This window comes from Pongo abelii, chromosome 9 (assembly GCF_028885655.2).
Source record: "Pongo abelii isolate AG06213 chromosome 9, NHGRI_mPonAbe1-v2.0_pri, whole genome shotgun sequence".
NCBI lineage: Eukaryota > Metazoa > Chordata > Mammalia > Primates > Hominidae > Pongo > Pongo abelii.
The window spans coordinates 62,932,078-62,953,539 of record NC_071994.2 but is presented as its reverse complement, the minus strand read 5'-3'; the positions used below and the strand labels follow the sequence as shown (position 1 = coordinate 62,953,539).

Sequence of the window (21,462 nt, the reverse complement as noted above, 5' to 3'; positions counted from 1 at the left end):
GAGAGAGGGAAGGGGAGGGAAGGGAGGGGGAGGGAAGGGGAGGGGAGGGGAGGGAAGAGAGAGAGGGAAGGGGAGGGGAGGGCGGGAGGGAAGGGGAGGGGAGGGCGGGAGGGAAGGGGAGGGGAGGGCGGGAGGGAAGGGGAGCGGAGGGCGGGAGGGAAGGGGAGGGGAGGGAGAGAGGGAAGGGGAGGGAGAGAGGGAAGGGGAGGGAGAGAGGGAAGGGGAGGGAAGGGGAGGGGAGGAAGAGAGGGAAGGGGAGGGAAGGGGAGGGGAGGAAGAGAGGGAAGGGGAGGGAAGGGGAGGGGAGGGAGAGAGGGAAGGGGAGGGAAGGGGAGGAGAGGCAGAGAGGGAAGGAGAGGGAAGGGGAGGGAAGGGGAGGGGAGGGAGAGGGGAGGGGAGAGAGGGGAGGGGAGGGAAGGGGAGGAGAGGGGAGGGGAGGGAAGGGGAGGGGAGGGGAGGGCGGGAGGGAAGGGGAGGGGAGGGGAGGGCGGGAGGGAAGGGGAGGGGAGGGGAGGGCGGGAGGGAAGGGGAGGGGAGGGGAGGGCGGGAGGGAAGGGGAGGGGAGGGGAGGGCGGGAGGGAAGGGGAGGGGAGGGGAGGGCGGGAGGGAAGGGGAGGGGAGGGGAGGGCGGGAGGGAAGGGGAGGGGAGGGGAGGGCGGGAGGGAAGGGGAGGGGAGGGGAGGGCGGGAGGGAAGGGGAGGGGAGGGGAGGGCGGGAGGGAAGGGGAGGGGAGGGCAGGGGAGGGTGGGAGGGAAGGGGAGGGGAGGGCGGGAGGGGAGGGGAGGGTGGGAGGGAAGGGGAGGGGAGAGAGGGGAGGAGGCGGGGAGGGGGCACAGAGGGGGCGGGGAGGGGGGAGGGAGGGGGCAGAGGGGAGGGGAGGGAGCAGGGAGGGGAGGGGAGGGGCGGAGGGGGGAGGGGAGGGGCGGAGGGGGGAGGGGAGGGGCGGAGGGGGGAGGGGAGGGGCGGAGGGGGGAGGGGAGGGGCGGAGGGGGGGAGGGGAGGGGCGGAGGGGGGGAGGGGAGGGGCGGAGGGGGAGGGGAGGGGCGGAGGGGGAGGGGGAGGGGGGAGAGAAAGGGGAGGGGCAGAGGGGGTAGGGAGAGGGGAGGGGGAGGGAGGGGAGGGAGAGGGGAGGGAGGGGAGGGGAGGAGGGGGGAGGGGATACCAGAGGGGGAGGGGGGAGGGGACGGAGAAGGGAGGGGAGGGGGAGGGGAAGGGAAAAAGCAGGGAGGGAGGGAGGGAGGCAGGGAGGGAGGGAGGGAGGGAGGGAGGGAGGGACGGAGATGGGACTTGAAAACGTAGTAATAAAAATAATCCAGCCAGGCACAGTGGCTCACGCCTGTATTCCCAGCACTTTGGGAGGCCAAGGTGGGTGGATCACGAGGTCAGGAGTTCAAGACCAGACCAGCCAAGATGGTGAAACCCCATCTCTACTAATAATACAAAAAAAATTAGCCAGGCGTAGTGGCAGGCACCTGTAATCTCAGCTACTCAGGAGGCTGAGGCAGAGTACTGCTTGAACCCCGGAGGCAGAAGTTGCAGTGCAGATCGCACCACTGCACTCCAGCCTGGGTGGCAGAGCAAGACTGTCTCAAAAAATAATAACAACAATAATACAAAGTAAAGCATAAAAAGGAAAAAAGGTAAACTGAGATAATAAAAGTTGATGGGCTTCTCATTAAATCTGGATATTATGTAAGCAATCTCTTGTTATCTGAAGTTAACTAAAACAAATAAACTTTGCCAACTGAAAGTACTACCAAGGATACATGAGAGTGCTACAGTAACAAAAGCCACAGGATAAACATGGTATCTTCCTGGGCAGTAATTGTACTAGAAGACATGGAAGATAATTCCATATCAACATAATTATACTATCAAGTACAGTGTATAATTACATATTTTTTTTTTTTTTTTTGAGACAGAGTCTCAATCTGTCACCCAGGCTGGCGTGCATTGGCACAATCTCGGCTCACTGCAACCTCTGCCTCCCAAATTCAAGCAATTCTCCTGCCTCAGCCTCCCAAATAGCTGGGATTACAAGCACCCGCTACCACACCCAGCTAATTTTTGTATTTTTAGTAGAGATGGGGTTTCATCATGTTGGTCAGGCAGTCTGGAACTCCTAACTAACCTCAGGCGATCCACCTGCCTTGGCCTCCCAAAGTGCTGGGATTACAGGTGTGCGCCACCGTGCCCAGCCAATTATATTATTTTTACTGGTCTTCAAATAAATGTGCGTGTGGCTTTAGCTGTTTTCAGTTTCATCTTCATGGGGTATCTGTGTAGGTATTCACCTTCCTCTACAGTTGGGTTTCTATATCAGGAGCACTTCACAGAAAAAGTTTAAGAAACACGGACTTAAGTAAATATTCAAGAAGTCAAAGAACATCAAACTGTTTCACATCCACTCCACCTGCTGAACGACCAATGCTGACTTTTACATTCAACCCCTAAGGCACTGGAGAAAAGGAACAGAGCTACTAAAATAAGTTTCGCTAACACCTGTTCCCTTAAGAAACCACTAAATTAACACAATGAGTAATCAAGCATCATCTTGTGATAACAGATCAATTTTAATTCTAGCACCTGAAGCTATACAAGGGTATGCTCTATAAACTTCATGGGACTGTTGTACACACTTGATAAAGTGACAACTGTGCAATACCACTTAGCATCTCAAAATCAAGAACATACTATTGAATTGCTTAAACACAATCCACAGAATTAAAAACAAAATCAGATGCCATCCACAGTTATACTAATTATCCATTAAAAGCTTACACTTAATATTTGAAATAACAATCAATATCTAGCAGGGAATACTGAAAGTGATTTCAGAGTCTCATCCTGTTGTACTCTATTGGGAAGGTTTCTTGAGTAGATATGTGACTGGCCAAAGATGGGTACAACTAAGACCAGACCAGCAAGTAAAAGTTCTACCACAGTTTCTGTAGTTTCCACTTGTTTTTCTTTGTCAGTTAAAAGTGAACAGTGAGAATTAAATACTTATCTTTACATATACACAAGGTATGCTATGAAAGCATATCTGCTTACAAACATATAAAAATACTTGTTAACTAGTTTGATAAGAAAATAATGTATAAAAGTATATAGCAAAAACATTAATCATCTCTGACCCCGGAAAGATCAATTCCATATTTTATATTACATCAAACAAAAAGTTTTAGTTTTTCGAATCCCTTATCCAGAAATACTTCAAAAGGAAGACAGACAGAAATTATTCCTTTTTACCCTTAGCGTGGCTGTGAAAAAGAGTTAAATTAAAAAATCAAGTACACTGAAATGTCTAAGTCCTAAATGAGTCCAAATATTTGACCACGTAGAATATTATCATCTTCAAGAGTAGGAGTAATAACACAGGCTTTTATGAGCAGTTTTTAATCCATAAATACAATAGGCATTTGGTATTTTGGCCACCAGGAAACAAAAGTTGTAGTATCAGTAAAGGTCTGAGATGGTTCACTTTTGTAGATTCAATTCAGTGTATTTAAGGTTAACAAAGGCTGACATTGAAATGTTTAAAGATAGGCAAAAATTCACATTAAAAAAAAATCCCTATATTTCTATTTAGAGTAACAGTAGGCAGTATGATTCCAAAAGTTAAAAATTATTTCACAACCTGTAGCTTCAGCTTGGCAAACAGCTTAGATTCCAAAACTGATTCATCTCTATTAAAACGTAAGCACTTAAAAAAAGAGCATGTCTGTGTATATAGACATATATTTTAAAGGAATCAGATAATCTTTGAAGCAGCCTTAGTGTTTCCTTTAAATTTGTCTGGTAATGACCACTGTTATTAGCTTCACAGAAAGGACTAGCCAGCTTCTTGGTCTAAGGCTAACATGGTGTTCATCTGTCTAAGGCTAGAAAGGTACCAACAAGATGTAAACTGAGGAGAGGAAGAGAAGATGGGGGCTTTTCCTGGCAGTTGGTAGCTAAAACTGAAGGGATTCTAGAAAATGACACAATGGCAGCCTTTCTTGTCTTTTTCTTTCCGTGTTGGTTCTGGTGAAGGAGGACATTCCTGCTCTTGAAATTTCCTGTAAGACAAAAAATTCTAAAATATAATTGCCTTCTTGGTAATCTACCATTACCAAACACAGGTTATTTTTTGTACAAGTTCACTTTAAGTGCGTATGCTTTTCAATGTTAAACTTCAAGGAGGGAATTTCTTTCTTTCCTACCCCCACCAAAAAAGGGCACAAACGCATCAACACCAGCACAAGCAGAGCTATGAAGCTGCTTTAATGGATGAGTCCTGAATCAGACGAGATACCAGACTCAGTAATCTCTAAGTTCCCATCCCACTTTGAAATTCCATGACTCTAAGGTATCCTTAAGAATAAAGATTCATCATTAGAGTGCAATATAAAATTAACCTTAGGAGGTATGCAGGTCTTATCTGTGTTCTGCCATTTTTTAAATTCAGTATTAGACAAAGTTAGTTGACCTAGTCTGAGCCTCAGTTTTTTAGAGGGGAATAATGGAAACCTACCTTTCACAGCTGTTGTGAGGATTAAAGATCTTGTGATGTTAAAATATATCTAATAGTTCCTGGCATTAAAAACAAAACAAACAAAAAACCTCCTCTACTTCCCCCCTCATTCCTGAATTAGTGATGGATAAGGAGAGATCCTAAGAACCAAAACAAACGACAACATTTCAAAACAGCAGTCAATTATTTTAAGAAGGCACTGCCTCATCAGTTGCTTAACACTAAAATGGAACTGGAATGGGAAAGGGGGGTAAAATACATATAACATAAAATTTTCCATCTTAACCATTTTTAAGTATACAATTTGATGGTATTAAGTATATGCATGATGTTGTGCAATCATCATCGCCATCCATCTCCAGATCTCTTTTTCATCTTATGAAACTGAGACTCTGTACCCATTAAAAAAAAATGGGACTGGGATTTTTAACAAACTACTAAAAAAGAAAAAGCTATAACCTTCACTTTTTTTTTCCTCCACAGAAAAATGCCTTGGTAAGGAGCTAATAAGTAGATGATCATCACTCAGGTGTCAATTTACCTTAGATACAAAATAAATACGAAGCCCAGGCACGGTGGATCACGCTGTAATCCCAGCACTTTGGGAGGCCGAGGCGGGTGGAACACGAGGTCAGGAGTTCAAGACCAGCCTGGCCAATATGGTGAAACCCCATCTCTACTAAAAATACAAAAATTAGCTGGGTGTGGTGGCAGGTGCCTGTAATCCCAGCTACATAGGAGGCTGAGGCAGAGAATTGCTTGAACCAGGAGGTGGAGGTTGTAATGAGCCAAGATCACACCACTGCACTCCAGCCTGGGCGACAGAGACAAACTGTTTCCAAAAAAAAAAAAAGCAGCCCACTTCACATTCCTATCAAACTGTCTAACTAGCAGACAATCCCAGATCTATAGAACAGAGTACGAAACAGGGGCCAGGCACCAAGACCCAAAATAATAAATCAAATCCTACTCACTAAAGCAACTTCATCTTTCTCACCCACAAACATACCTAGTAATTCTATCAGACCTCACCCAACACCTTAAGCTTCTTGGAACCTGTTAACACTTTTTAAACCAAAAGGCCCCCTATAGCATCTAACAGAAAAATTCTTTGTTGTGTGGGACATTATACTTCACACCTTACAGGATTATTTAATCTCTACTACCTGGTTTACTCTTAGCCTGGGATGAGCTGGATAAAAAGAAAGGTAGGAGCACAGGCTCTGGAATCAGAGATTTGAATTAAAGCCCCAGTTCTGCCATTTAATATGTCTTAACTTTGAACAAGCTATTTAACTTCTTTCTCTGTACCCCCGTTTTCTCCTCTGAAAGTGAGGATAAAACAGTATTTCATTTATTGGGCGAGGGTGAGAATTACATGTAATAATAAATGTAAAACATTTAGCACAGAAGCTGGCAGAGATTACCATGCAAAAGTCAGCTGCTGTCATCACTATCTTCACACCACCACCCCCTTTGGAAGCAGCATTTATTCTTATCGAAATCCTATGTGTACTTTATACTTCATAATTAAATTATATTTTATATTCTAGAAGTGCCTAGAATATGTACTTAAAAATTGTAATGCACCATGTGCATTAATCCCTAGAAAGGAATCACTTCTATATAAAATATCCTTTCTTACTAAAAACATTTAATAGTAATTTATTAAAACACACTTCTAGAATGTGTTTTGCTTACCTGATAACCCGGACAAGTTCATGGAAAGCTTGATCTACATTCATCCTAATCTTTGCTGATGCCTCCATGTATGTTACCTTAAGTTGCCGTGCTAACTGCTGTCCTTCTTCCTGTGTTACCTGAAATTCCAAGTTATGTTTATGGTACATTATTAACAACTGGATTTGCTCCACCTAATCCTGGCCACAGATTGTGCTAATAATTCAGCCAAGAGGCCAAGTTGTTTTATCACAAGATGAAACAACAGACTTAACAGCTCAAGATGAACTAAAGCCCACCTCTGCAGAACAATGCAGAAGAACATAACTGTGATGGAAATACTAGCCTACAACAGTATTTCCAAATAGAGATCACACAAAAAGTATTAAATACAACAGTAATACATTCTGGGAAGGGAAAGCGTAAGGTGCTATTAAAGTATACAACCCTGTCAGGGAGATAAGGGAAAGCTTCCCTGAGGAAGTGACATTTAAGCCCAGAAGATAACAGAGTATGGAGTTGAGGGGTGGAGGGTAGGGGTGTGAAGAAGTATCCTTGCCAGAGAAAACTGAATGTGTGAGGCCATGAGAGTGAATGGGCTTTCCAAGAACTAAAAGAAGCATCATATAGCTGGAATACAATAAGCAAAGAGAGAAAATGGCAAGAGGTGAGGATGGAGAAAAGTGTAAGCTTCAGAGGCCATAAGGTCTCTTCATCATTGCATTCCCCAAAACCTGGTACACAGGTGACACTCAGCAATATGTGAGGAGAAATGAATTATGAATGCAATCACAGGCCCTCACAATGCCTTATATTTTGGAGATCAAGGAAAGGTGGCATAGCTGACTGATGTATAAAATGGCAGGTCAGAATAAGAAAACATAAACTGAATGTAAGTTCGCTATAAAGACACATGCACACGTATGTTTATTGCGGCACTATTCACAATAGCAAACACTTGGAACCATCCCAAATGTCCAACAATGATAGACTGGATTAAGAAAATGTGGCACATATACACCATGGAATACTGTGCAGCCATAAAAAATGATGAGTTCACGTCCTTTGTAGGGACATGGATGAAATTGGAAATCATCATTCTCAGCAAACTATCGCAAGAACAAAAAACCAAACACCGCCTGTTCTCACTCATAGAGGGGAATTGAACAATGAGAACACATGGACACAGGAAGGGGAACATCACACTCTGGGGACTGTTGTGGGGTGGGGGGAGGGGGGAAGGATAGCATTAGGAGATATAACTAATGCCAAATGACGAGTTAATGGGTGCAGCACACCAGCATGGCACATGTATACATATGTAACTAACCTGCACATTGTGCACATGTACCCTAAAACTTAAAGTATAATTAAAAAAAAAAAAGTTCCTACATGTTTTAAATGTAAGGATTTGAATAGTTATGTTTACTAAAAATTATTAAACTCTATTACATTTACATTTATATAGTGGGGCTTAAAATTATATTTCTGAAAACAATACCTTTTATGGCTATTATTATCACAAAAGTAAACACTTGATGAAAAATTAGAAAAGCCAAATTGGGGGGAAAAAAAATCAAAGAAAATTTAAGAACCTATCAACCATAGAGAACCATGTTCTTTTGGTCATTTTTCAATGATACATAGTTTTTACACCATAAAAATAGGATCATAATTTTTGTATATCTCATACTCTGGAAGCATTCTGAACTCATTTATCTAGGAGTTCTTTTGTAAATTCCACAGGCATTTCTACATAACCATGTCATTTGCTAATAAAGACAATTTTATTTTTTGCTTTTTGAAGTGGATATCTTTTATCTCCTTTTCCAGCCGTAGTGCACTACCTAGAACCTCCAGTACCAATGACATAAGTGGTGATGGGAATACTCTTGACCTATTTTGGATCTTAGAAACAAAGCTAGTTTTTCACCATTAAGTATGCTGTCAGTTAGTTTTTTTGTAGATGTCCTTTCTCAGGTTAACAAAGTTCTCCACTACTCCCTTTGTATAAGGCATTTATCAGGAATGGATGGTGGATTTGCCAAATGTTTTTTCCTGCATCTACTGAGATGATTATATGATTTCTCCTTTTTAGTCTGCTAATATGATGAATTATATTGACTCACTGTCAAATATCAAACCAACAACCCATTGCAGAAATAAACTCTCCTTGAGTGATATATTGCCCTTTTTATATATTGTTAAATTCTATTTAATATTTTATTAAGAATCTTTATATCTGTGTTCATGAGAGATACTGGGCTGTGGATTTCTTATGTTTTCCTCTGGTTTGGGTTTCTGAGTGCTATGCTGGCTTCACATAAGTTGGAAAGAATTTTCTCTCCTCTTCAATGTTCTGGAACACTTTGTACAGAATCAGTAGTATTTCTTCCTTAAATGTGTGGTATAATTCACTGGCAAATCTATCTGGGCTTGAAGTTTTCTTTGAGGGAAGTTTTTAAAACAAACTCAATTTATTTTATAGATAAAGTACTACTGATATTATCTTTTTTTTTCCCCTTGAGTGAGCTTTGGTAGTTCGTGCCTTTCAGGTAATATGTCCATTTCATTTAACTTGCTGAATTTATCGGCATAAAGTTGTTTTTAGTATTTATTATCTTTCAAACATCTGAAGGATCTAAAGTGAAGATACCGCTCTCAATCCTGATATTGTGTCTTTTCCCTTTTTTATCTGATCATTCTGGCAAGAGTCTTGTCAATTTGACTGATCTTCCAGAAAGCCAGTTTGGGGTTATTTTTTTTTTTGGTAGAGGTGGGGTCTCACTATGTTACCCAGGATGGTCTTGAACTGCTCTGCTGGACTCAAGCAATCCTCCTGCCTCAGCCTCCCAAAGTGGTGGCATTACAGGCATAAGCCACCACACTCTGCCAGTTTTTCTTTCCTTTATGGTTTTACTACTTTCCATTTCATTGGTCTTCATTCTCTTATTATTTCCCTTCTACTTACTATGGGTTTTAATTTTCTCTTTTTCTTATTTCTTAAGGAAGAAACTAAAGATCATTGAATTGAGACCTTTGTTCTAATACAAATATTTAGTGCTACAAATGTCTCTATATATACTTCTTTAGTAGCATGCTATAAATTTTGATGTTGTGTTCTAATTTTCATTCAGTTCATAACACTTTGTAATTTCCCTTTTCATTTTCTTGACCCAAGGGTTAGTTGGAATATGTTAATTTCCCAATATTTGAAGATTTCCTAGATATCTGTTATTAATTTCCAAGTTAATTCTACTGCAGTCAGGAAATTACACACTATCTGACTAAAATCGTTTTAAATTTATTGAGGCTTACTTTATGATCCATTCTTCTTTCAAAAGAAGGTGCATTCTACTGCTGTTGGGTAAAGGGTACACTTAATGTCAATTAGGATATGTTGTTCAATATTGTTGCTCAAGTCATCTGTATCCTTACTGATTTTCTTTCTACCTTCCTATCAGTTATTGAGAGGGGTATTGAAGTCTCTGATTTTAAGTGTGAATTTGTCTATTTTTCCTTGTAGTTCTTAGCATCTTGCTTCAAGATTTTTGAAGCGATTAGATCACGAATGTTTGGGACTGTTATGTCCTCTTGAGGAATTAATCTCCTTATCATAAAACACTCTATCTCTGGTAATAGTCTTGGCTCTGAAATCTTTGTCTGATATTCATATAGCTACTTTAATTATTTTCATTATTGCTAGCCAGGCAATCATGAAAATAATTAAAGTAGCTATATAAATATCTTACTCCATCCTTTTACTTTAACCTTTGTGTCTTCACATTTAAAGTAGATTTCTTGTAGCATCTTGTTTTTTTATTCAATCTAACACATCTGCCTTTTAATTGAGACATTTGGGCAATTTACATTTAATGTGCTCATGGATACAGTTGAGTCATCCTGCTATTAGTTTCCTATCCATATCATCTATTCTTTGTTCTAGCTGTCTTCTTTCTCTACCTTCTTTTGGGTTAGCTGAGTTGTTTTTATGATTTCATTTTATCTCCTTTGTTGGTTAATTAACTATATATCTGTTATTTCGGTGGCTGCTTTAGAATTTATGGTATACATTTTTAATTCATGACAGTCTAATTCAAATGATACCATACCAATTCAAGTATGGTTTAAGAACCTTACAACAGAGCCAGGTGCAGTGGTGTGTGCCTAAAGTCCCAGCTACTTGGGTGGCTGAGGCAAGAGGATCAGTTGAGCTCAAGAGTTCCAGGCCAGTCTGGGCAACACAGTGAGAACTCGTCTCTCAAGAAAAAAACAAACTAGTTAACAACAATATTTCTCCCTCCTGCTCTTTTTTGTTATTAACTTTTACTTCACAATGCGTTTATTATTTTTGCTTTAAATATTCAGTTATGGTAAGAGTAATTTATATTTATCCACATAATTACCATCTCTGGTACTCTGTATTCATTTTCAGATTTCCATTTGGTATCATTTCCCTTCTGCCTAAGGACATCTTTTCACATTTTTTGTAATGCAGGTCTGCTGCGGATGAATTATCTCGCTTTTATATGTCTGGGAAAAGTCTTTATTTCATCTTCATTTCTGAAATAAATTTTTGGTGGGTATTGAATCCTAGTTGATAGTTCTTGCTATCAGTACTTAAAAGATTCTGCACCACTATCTTCTGGCTTCACTGTTCAATGAGATGCAATGATGACTCCTGCCATCCTTATCTTTGTTCTTCCATATGTAATGTGCTCTTTTCCCCCCGTCTGGCTATTTTTCAGATTTTTTTCTTTACCACTGATTTTAAGCGATTTCATTATAATGTATCTTATAATTTTCTTCATATTTCTTGTGCTCCGGGTTTGTTGAGCTTCTTGGATGTGTGTATTTTTCATCAAATGTGGAAATTTTCAGCAATGACTTCTGCTGTTAATCCCATCCAGTGCATTTTTCATGTCAGACATTGTAGTTTTACTTCTGAAAGTTTGATTTGGATCTGTTTACATCTTTCATGTCTCTAACATGTTTACTTGATTGCATAAAATACGGTCAAAATAACTGTTTTAATGTCTCTGTCCACTAATTCTATTATCTTTGTCATTTCTGGATCTGCTCCTATTAATTATTTGTTTCCTTATTGTGGGTCATATTTTCTTGCTTCTTTATATGCATGGGAATTTCTGAGTAGAAGGCTGGGACTTTATTATTTTACTATCAGGTATCAGATATTTTGTATTCCTAAACACATTCCTGAGCTTTCTTCTAGGATGCAGTTATTTGGAAACATGTTATCCTTTCAGGTCATGCTCTAGGTTTTGTTATAGGGTACCAGAACAGCATTTAGTTTGGCTAATTTTGTCCCACTACTGGGACAAAACCCTTCTGAGTTATACTATCCAATACTCCAAGAAATATAAAGTTTTCTACTTTGATTGATTAGAATATGAATTATTCCTAGCCCTGTTTGAGCTCAAGGTATTGTTCCTTCTAAACTTTTTAGGTAGTTTGTTCTCCCAGTTTAATATTCTATTCCAAAAATTTAGCGGCCTCAATACAGTATCATTAGTTTATTACACCAATATACACATATCCAACAACTACTTCATAACTGTTTGTGCACTGTGGCATTCCAACAGGATAACAGGCAGGTTCTACATAGCACTGGTATATCTAAGTTTATCTAACTTTTAAATTTACCTTGTCTCTCTTCAAAATAACGTATGTGCCACAAGGCTATGCATTTGAAATATAAACTGATCAAGTTACCCGAACAATTAACGATAAGGAAGGAAGCCGAGTAAACAGAGAAAGCGTCACAGAACCACCGATTTTAGACAGGACAATTTCTATTTTAGGAAAATTTGACATGTGAAATTCCTTCCTATAAAATACCCCTATGCTGTCACAAATTCTGTTTCTTCTTCCTGGGATGTCATCCCTTCTCTCTCAACTCTACACTCTCAAATTCTTCCTCACTAACCTTTCAAGACCTGAGCAATGAAACTTCCCCGTAAGTGTTGGTGCTGTTTTGGAAGCACCTTCTCAGAGCTCCCATCACACCCTCTGGTTACCACTGACAAGTCTCTAACAATACCACAGTAAAATTTTTCGTTTTGTTTTCTTATTCTTTCACCACGTCATCATGTCCTCTGAGGCTAGGAAGTTAAGACAGGTTTGTCTTTGTACATCCAAAGCTTAGAAGCACGCTTAGCAGCTAAATAAGTAAACACATGTTAAGTAAATGGTGTACAACTAACCAAATAGGTACATTCTTAAGTTTATATATATATATATATACACACAAAAAGTAAAAGAAATCTCAATAAACTACTTACTTTATTGGGGTAAATATGATTGGGAGAAAGAAATACATGTACTTAGAATTTTTCCACTAGTTTTTCTGCTCAATTATTCCTCAAAAAGATACCTTGTCCTACCCATCATGCATAATGCAATTCACATAAACAGGAATAGCAACTCACCTATCTTTATATAGAGTAAAAAAAGTTAGGCCAGGCATGGTGGCTCATGCCTGTAATCCAAACACTTTGGGAGGCTGAGGTGGGTGGATCACCTAAGGTCGGGAGTTCAAGACACACCTGGCCAACATGGTGAAACCCTATCTCTCCTAAAAATACAAAAAGTAGCCGGGTGTGATGGCATGGGCCTGTAATCCCAGCTACTTGGGAGGCTGAGGCAGGAGAACTGCTTGAACCCGGGAGGTGGAGGTTGCACTGAGTCAAGATTGCGCCACTGCACTCTAGCCTGGTTGACAGAGCAAGACTGTCTCAAAAAGAAAAAAGAAAAAAGAAACGAAATGTTAATTAATTCATGGTCTACATGATAAAACAATCCTGCTGCTAAGGTTATGTGCTTCACTTGTTTTTGTTTTGTTTAGTTTGGTTTTGAGACAGGGTCTCACTCTGTCACCCAGGTTGGAGTGCAGTGGCATGGCCACAGCTCACTGAAGACTCAACCTCCCAGGCTCAGGTGACCTTCCCACATCAGCCTCTTGAGTAGTTGCGACTACAGGCATGTGCCACCATGCCTAATTTTTTTTTATTTTTAGTAGACACAGGGTCCTGCCATGGTGCCCAGGCTGGTCTTGAACTTCTGGGCTCAAGGGATCTGCCTGCCTTGGCCTCCCAAAGTGCTGGGATCACAGGTGTTTGCCACCATGCCCAGCCATTTATTTGTTTTTAAAGCATGGTTTCACATCACTATCTTCCAGGAAACAAAGCCAACAAATTTATACATACATTTCTGGTGAAGAAATCTCTAACCACATGCTTGTGAGCTGACACAGCATACTTTTAACTAAGTAGAAATAGCATTGCCATCACCAAAGCAAACAATAAAAGACAAAAAGGACAACACACTGGAACAGAGCCATAGCACTGTGGAAGTTAGAAATAAAAAAAAACTGAAAGCTACACAAGTAAGTATTTCCTAGAGGTTCCTCGACCCAGATAATTTCATAAAGATACCAAATATTAAGCCTCATCTCCTGGATATTCTCATTTGGTAGATTTCAGCACTTCCCAGACATGTTTTGTTTTAAATAACCAGGGCAAATCTGATGCAACAAATTCACAGAACTACATTTGGGAGCTTCCAGTAAGACTCAGTTCAAAAACACAAGTAGCAGCAGTTCACAATAATATGTATGAGCTCATCTAGTACTACATATTTCCAAATAGAATAAACTACATTTGCAGTGCTCAGAGTTATGTCAAGTTAATGAAGTTTACAGAAGCAAAACTTGTTTTCACAAACATCTATTATGTAAAAAGAATCATCGCATTAACACAACGTCTTAACTCACTGGCACCCAGATTCATCCACTCAACAAATACTTATTTAGTGCATACCTCTGTTCTATATGCTAACGATAAAGCCTGAACAAAACTGACCTGTCAAAACCGAGAAACCCTCATAGTACCTACACCTACATTCACCATCTAAATTAACCCTTTTAGACACACATAAGGCACAGATAAGGCCATATGTGGTAAGATCCTCTACTATTTGAGGAGGGGTTCTTTTTCCTAGGAGGCTGTAGGGGGCACACTGTGGTCAAAAGTACTGACAGATGGGAGTCTGGATTGATATACTTAGCTATCTATTATTTTAAGTATAATGAATTATTTTCTCAAATTAATAGTAACGATTAATAATTAAGCAACTAAAAGGAGGGGGAAAAGAGGGCACAACCAAGGTAAGCCAGGAGAAAGATGGTAAAGACAAAAAAGCAAAGACAGTTGATCTCTAGACAGGGCTGAGTTGAGGACAAGGAACTTGAAATCAGATATATCATGAAATTCCACTGTCTAAGCCAACATACTGTGGTATTGAATTTCAGATTCAAGTGTTGTTATATTTACCTACTTTCATATTTTAGCAAAGGTAAGCAAATCATTTACCTATGTTTTCTTCCTACACCTTTAGCAGAATAAACAAAATGACTGGCATATCTTAAGGGACCAGATGGCTGGTAATACTAAACAACCATTCAAATTCTACAGATATCTTTTTATTTCACGTAAACCTCAGTGACTATTCTGTCTACTGCTGCATCATCACTGCCTGGAAAAGGTGTTCAATAAATACTGGATGAATGGATGGAAGGATGAAAGAAGCAACCCAGTCCACAGACACAGAGGCCATAAGTAAGCAAGCAAAGCCTCTTCTGGATGATATCCCTGAACCCTGGTGGGGTTCTGAATCTCAGGAGCCGGTGGTAGAAATGGCCAGTGCTGACCCACAAATTCAAAGAACAAGGAGAAATTGTATTTATTATCTACAAGAAAATAGGCTAGAAGGTAAAGAAACTACAGAGGATCAAGTCTAAGACAAAGGCAGAAAAAAACAAGCCGTGTCGGCAACAGAGAGCAAGCCAGACTGGTTACTCAGAACCTAGAGATGACAAAAAACTAAACATCTCTGAACAGGCGGAAAGAAGCTTTTACAGCATCCCTGTGGCCTGTCCAAGTTGACTTGGTAGAACACTAAGTGTGTCAAGACATTATAGACGGACACCTTTAATTGTGAAGAGACTTTAAAAAGGTAAAAACCAGCTGGGCGCAGAGGCTCACACCTATAATTCCATCACTTTGGGAGGCCAAGGTGGCAGATCACGAGATCAGGAGTTTGAGACCAGCATGGCCAACATGGTGAAACCCTATCTCTACTAAAAATATAAAAAATTAGCTGGGCATGGTGGCCCATGCCTGTAAGGCCAGCTACTCAGGAGGCTGAGGCAGGAGAATCGCTTGAACCCGGGAGGTGGATGTTGCAGTGAGCCGAGATCGTGCCATTGCACTCCAGCCTGGGCGACAAAGCAAGACCCGTTTCGGGGGGGGGGGGGGAGTAAAAACCTCTACTATAGCATCTCAATTTCATGCTATAGTATCTCAATTTCAATAGCATGCCCCCTAAGGGTAGGAGATAAGGCATGTTTGTCTTTGCACATCCAGAGCCCAAGACACTTTAGAGAGACAAGGAGACAAAGTAGTACCAACAAAGGACACTGGGGAGGCTGGAGGAGCAGGAAATACTATCTCAGAGCTAAGTAAAGAAAGTGCTCCAAAAACGAAGTGATCAACCATGTCAAATGTCACTGACATTTGTCCAATTAGTGATACTGACGGTGGCACTGAATGCCTGATGTCTGTAGAATCAAGAATGGCAGGAGAAAAAGTAGAGAAAGTAAGTTTCAGGAGTTTTGCTATTAAAGAGGGGCAGAAAAAATATACTCAGAGGGGAATGTGAGATTAAAAGTTTTTGCTGTAGATTTTTTGTTTTAAAGATAAGAGACATTGTAGCATGTTGTATGCTGATGGGAATGATCATGCAGAAATGTTCATCTGAAATAGAACAACTGCGGGGGTAATGTCCATGAGTTGGTGAGAAGGAACAGGATCCAGTGTCTAGTGGAGAAGTTGATCATAGACAGATGAACAGTTTATCCACGTAACTGGAGGGAAGTGAACTTGATGGGGTACCTGTGCACTCAGGTTAGTAGATATGGAGGTAAGGACATGTAGAAATTTCTCACAGAAACAGGAAAACACACACATTATCAGCTGAGAGTGAGGAAAGAGAAGAAAGTGTTACAGGTTGAAGAAAATGAGAAAGTATGTAAAAATTACCCAAACAAATGGGAAATAGGTGGACTAGGGAAATGTAGGATTCCCAGTAAGCACTAAAGGCCCATAAAGATCAGTGGTCATGACTTTAAAGTGAGAGTAGTCAACATGCCTGAGTACAGGTGCAAAGGAAGAAAAAGCATAAGGAAGAATAAAACTTTTCTTTGTGTCTATCCTTCAGAGAGTAGACGCCATATAAATGAGCAGAAAACTAAGCGATCAGATTTCAGGCACTTGCTTTTCTCCCTTGGATATATATACATCTAAGCTTTTCAGGATATATATAATTTATGTCTATTTATATGGTTTAGACGGAAAAATAAATACAAAATAACTTACTGCAAGCTAACACTACGTATCTTTAGGGTGACTGAAATAAGGAAATCATTTCCTATATTGTTCTCTCACTTTTTTACTCTGAGAATCTATTACTTTTACAAAATGTAAAAAAAAAAAAAAACTTCCATGAAAAAAATTATAATCCAACGATATACAAACAAAGCCAGTGCCACAATATGTTGACTGTCTGCAGACAGATGGAAACTGCATACCACATTCTGGCAATCTTCAATACAGGTTGAATATCCCTTATCTAAAATGCATGGGACCAGAAGTGTTTGGGATTTTGGAATTTTTTTATTTTAGAATACAGTATTTGCATATACATAATGATGTTTCTTGGGAATGGGACCCAAGTCTAAACACAAAATTCATTTACTTTTCACATACACTTTATACACATAGCCTGAAGATAATTTTATACAATATTTTAAGTAATTTTGTGCATGAAACAAAGCTTTCACTGTGACATCACACGAGGTCAGGTGTGAAATTTTCCACTTGTGGAATCATGTTGGCTCTCAAAAAGTTTCAGATGTTGGAGCATTTCAGATTTCAGATTTTTGGGCTAGGGATCCTCAATCTGGTGTATAGACAACTTAAAAATAACTCATATAGACCCAAGCTGATAATGGCAGAGCCTCTTTGGGGTTCTAGTGGGCATATACCCTCCTCCCTTCCCTAATCTGCCACTGCCTACCCTACCGGAGATCTCCACCTATCCTAGGTCTCCTACCTATTCTTTTACTGGAGCTACCACCATGAGAAGGTTTGAGAAAGATCCTATTTCTATATTCAGGGCAGGAAGCATATAGGGGTGAGGCAAAAGTCAGCGGGAGATAGGAAGAGAACTCCTTCAATGCACATCTACTTTGCCATTATTTCCCAGATGCAATGATATATAGAGTTTCTAGTACCAGAAAGAACTGAGAAGAGCCACAGGCAGGGTCCACTGGGCAACATCAATAAATATAATCAGGTTTAGAAACCTCAAGGAAATGGTCTAAAAAAAAAACAAAATTAAATCTAAAAAAAAAAAAAATAGATGAACTGTCTATGCTAGGTTTATAATGTAAGCAATGCCATATTCTTAATTATTTCAAATGGTTTATATTGATTTGAAATGAAGAACAAATTTTTTCACCCTAACTTTATAACTCAGATTTGAACGAGACTTAGCAGGAAAATTTATTCTATACCAAGTTTCATCAGTGAACATTTCCAAATCTTAGCATTAGGATAATATATCATTTTCTTGGGCCGGGCACGGTGGCTCATGCCTGTAATCCCAGCACTTTGGGAGGCCGAGGCGGGTGGATCACAAGTTCAGGAGATCGAGACCATCCTGGCTAACAAGGTGAAACCCCGTCTCTACTAAAAATATAAAAAATTAGCCAGGCACGCTGGCGGGCGCCTGTAGTCCCAAGCTACTTGGGAGGCTGAGACAGGAGAATGGCATGAACCCGGGAGGCAGAGCTTGCAGTGAGCCAAGATCACGCCACTGCACTCCAGCCTGGGCGACAGAGCAAGACGCCGTCTCAAAACAAAACAAAACAAATATATATATACATATATATCATTTTCTCTTAAGTCAGTGTTTGAAATCGGGTATGCCGCCAATAAAATTTTATGTACACAGCTAAAATCAGAGACAGTTACAAAATAGAAGGCTGCCCTCAAAGCTGTTTATCAACCAATTTTTCCTGATGTTTACACTTTTCCAACAAAATCCTAAGAATCTGTAACCACTACATAATATAAAAACAAGAATACTTAAATACCAGCAAAATAAACAATTTAAACAATACATTTCAGATGTCGGGTAGAGACAAAAGACCTTAAAAAAAAATATATATATATATATATATATATATATATATATATATATATATATATATATATAAAACGTCGATATTGTTTGGCTGTGTCCCCATCCAAATCTCATCTTTTTTAACTGTAGTTCCCATAACCCCCACGTGTCATGGGAGGAACCAGGTGGAGATAACTGAATCATCGGTGGCTTCCCCCATCCTGTTCTCAGAGATCTGATGGTTTTATAAAGGGCGGTTTCCCTGCACACTCTCTCTTGCCTGCCGTCATGTAAGACATGTCTTTGCTCCTCCTTCGCCTTCCGCCATGATTGTGAGGTCTCCCCAGCCATGTGAAACTCTGAGTCCCTTAAACCTCTTTTTCTTTATAAATTACCCAGTCTTGGGTATGTCCTTTTAGCAGCATGAGAATGGACTAATACAAATGAACAGCCTGCATTAATATAAAACTGACCTTGTTCCCCTCCCCTACAAAAAAGATGAATGTACAATGTTACCAAAAAACTGTTTTAACTAATAAAATTTCAATAAGTGGGTAAAGAAACAAGTGAAAATAAATTAGCCTGCGAACTAAATACTAAAAATATTCTTTTATTAAATGTTACTAAAGTGTTAGAGCTAGCCAATGTAAAGAATTAACAGAAAATTCAGTCATTAAAGTGACTTAGAAAAAAATCCAAATATTGTAATTTAAATGAAAGCCATTCTCTACATGAAGTTAATTTAGTATTAACACCAAATAACTTACGCCTGTAGTGGTAACTTTGAAATTATACAACTAAGTTAGAGTTTTGGATGTAATCCAAGAAATTATTACATGTGAATAAAGCTAGTTTAAACACTTGCAGGCTTATAAAATTTTATGAAAAACTATTTGAAAATAAGAAATTTTAATTTCTCCAACTCTACTTCCTTTTTATTTTTCACCCACTGTGACGTCTATAAATACAGTGTGCCAGACTCAGCTATAAACACTTAAATGGCATGGAGCACAGTATATTTTTTTTACTAGACTTTCAATTATTTCCTTAAATCTATCAGTTCACTCATGATTATAAACAATTGGTTTCCCAACAGTGAAATTCCTTCTTACCTGTCTTTGATGATCCAGATCTGCTTTATTACCAATTAAAATCATTGGGAACTCATCACGATCCTTTACTCTGAGAATCTGTCTTTGAAACTTATAGATTTCTTCAAAACTTAAAAAAAAAAAATCAAAAACAAATTAATCAATTTGGTCAAGTATCAGAATTCAGCAAGTCTCATGCCCCATTTAGTATTTTATTTTTCCTTTTTCTATAAAAACAAAAAGTCCAAATTCAATAAAGTCTAGTGATCTTGACAAGAACAGTGGATCTACATTCTAATATGGTACAAACCTGCCTCTATCTGTGACTGAAAAGACCAACAGGAAGCCCTCGCCAGTCCTCATATACTGTTCTCTCATGGCTCCAAACTCTTCTTGTCCTGCTGTATCCAAAACTAAAGAAAAAAACAACAAATGTAATTATACTTCTGCTTTTTATAAACTGCTTCCCCACAAGGGCAAGACCAATTAATGTGAGTCCTCTAGAGAGCCTCATACTTGGTATAATACCGAAATGGCATTCCTTTCTTAGTACTTTATTCTTAATACTAAAGGCAAATATATTCTAATGGCAGACAGTTACAGAGTTTATCTTCATCAGTACTGGTTGACTTTGTGGTTAGAATATATTAGCATACTAATTAGAAGCTTAAAAATATCAAATACATTTAATCAGATGGAGTCAGGTAACCTCTAAAATCACTTGAATGTTTTATCCCCTCCATGGAAAAAACTGAAAAAGATACCTGTAAATTCAAGAAAGAAATCTGAGTTATAACCACCATCCCCCAATACCATACTTAGTGCAGGTGCTAATGTAATTTTTGATCTCTGTAAATAAAAGAATCATACATATTAGAAGAATAGGGCTTTCTTTGTGGAGAGGTGGGATGTTTAGACACAAAACAGTATTTGCTAAAGCCTCTGTGCTATAAATTCTAAGTAACAGTATCAAACTTTTTCTATATTCACTTCATCCATTTTAACCTTTGCCAAAAGGTAGGAAGAGTTGAGACCTGACAGGTTTTTTCCAGTTGTCCCAATAAAATCAACTTCAACAAACTGCAATGAGACCAGTTTCACTAGAACAAGATCAATATAAACACTGTTTTACTTTTCATTTATTGAGGAATATTTAAATTACCCATTATGCGGACTCTTCAATCAAAACTTACAAATGACATGGGCTAATATTCCAGATCATCTAATATTTCAAATACATTATTTAACATAGCAAAACATCAGCGCTTACTTTTTTAAAAAATGATATGCAAATTTTCAAATAAAGGAAGTTTACTTACTATCTAGCCGGGCTGCTCTGTCATCTATCACACACTGCTTTGTGTAAGAATCTTCAATGGTTGGATCATAATCTGTTACAAAATAGGACTGCAAGAAAAGAAAAAACTTTATTTTAAAATTCATGGCCAGGCATGGTAGCTAACACCTGTAATCCTATGCTCTGGGAGGCCGAGGGAAAAGGATCACTTGAGGCCAGGAGTTTGAGACCAGCCTGGACAACACAGCAAGACTCCTATCTCTTAAAAAAAATTTAAAAATTAGCCGACGTGGTGTGTACCTGTGGTCTCTGCTACTTGGGAGGCTGATGTAGGAGGATCACTTGAGCCCAGGTGGTTGGGGCTGCAATGAACCATGATTGTGCCACTGTACTCCAGCCTGGGAGACAGGACAAGACCCTGTCTCAAAAATAAAAATAAAATAAATAGAATAAAAAATAAAATAAAATTTATGATTACCTGCCTACCAATGTACCAATGTAACTTTGCTTAACAAATTCCACTTATCCAGAACTAATCAAAACCTTCTCACTGTACTAGGGTTTACCCTCTATGACAATTCCTCACCAAATGTTCTTATGAGTACCTTCATGTG

The 21,462-nt window shown here is 39.4% G+C and overlaps 1 protein-coding gene across 5 annotated transcripts in view; it reads right to left on the bottom strand.

Annotated features, from left to right (window-relative positions):
• Positions 1 to 2,554: 2,554 nt before the first annotated feature.
• RRAS2 (RAS related 2) overlaps positions 2,555 to 21,462 on the bottom strand; it is an 81,202-nt gene continuing 62,294 nt past the window's right edge. For all 5 annotated transcript variants that reach the window (XM_024255759.3, XM_054525939.2, XM_054525940.2 and 2 more), the window contains exons 2-6: positions 20,871 to 20,958; positions 19,862 to 19,964; positions 19,573 to 19,681; positions 6,218 to 6,336; positions 2,555 to 4,061 (exon numbers count right to left, since the gene is read on the bottom strand). In XM_024255759.3, the coding sequence (XP_024111527.1) occupies positions 3,974 to 4,061; positions 6,218 to 6,336; positions 19,573 to 19,681; positions 19,862 to 19,964; positions 20,871 to 20,958 (507 nt within the window). In that variant the 3' untranslated portion in view covers positions 2,555 to 3,973. The remainder of the gene's footprint in view (positions 4,062 to 6,217; positions 6,337 to 19,572; positions 19,682 to 19,861; positions 19,965 to 20,870; positions 20,959 to 21,462) is intronic.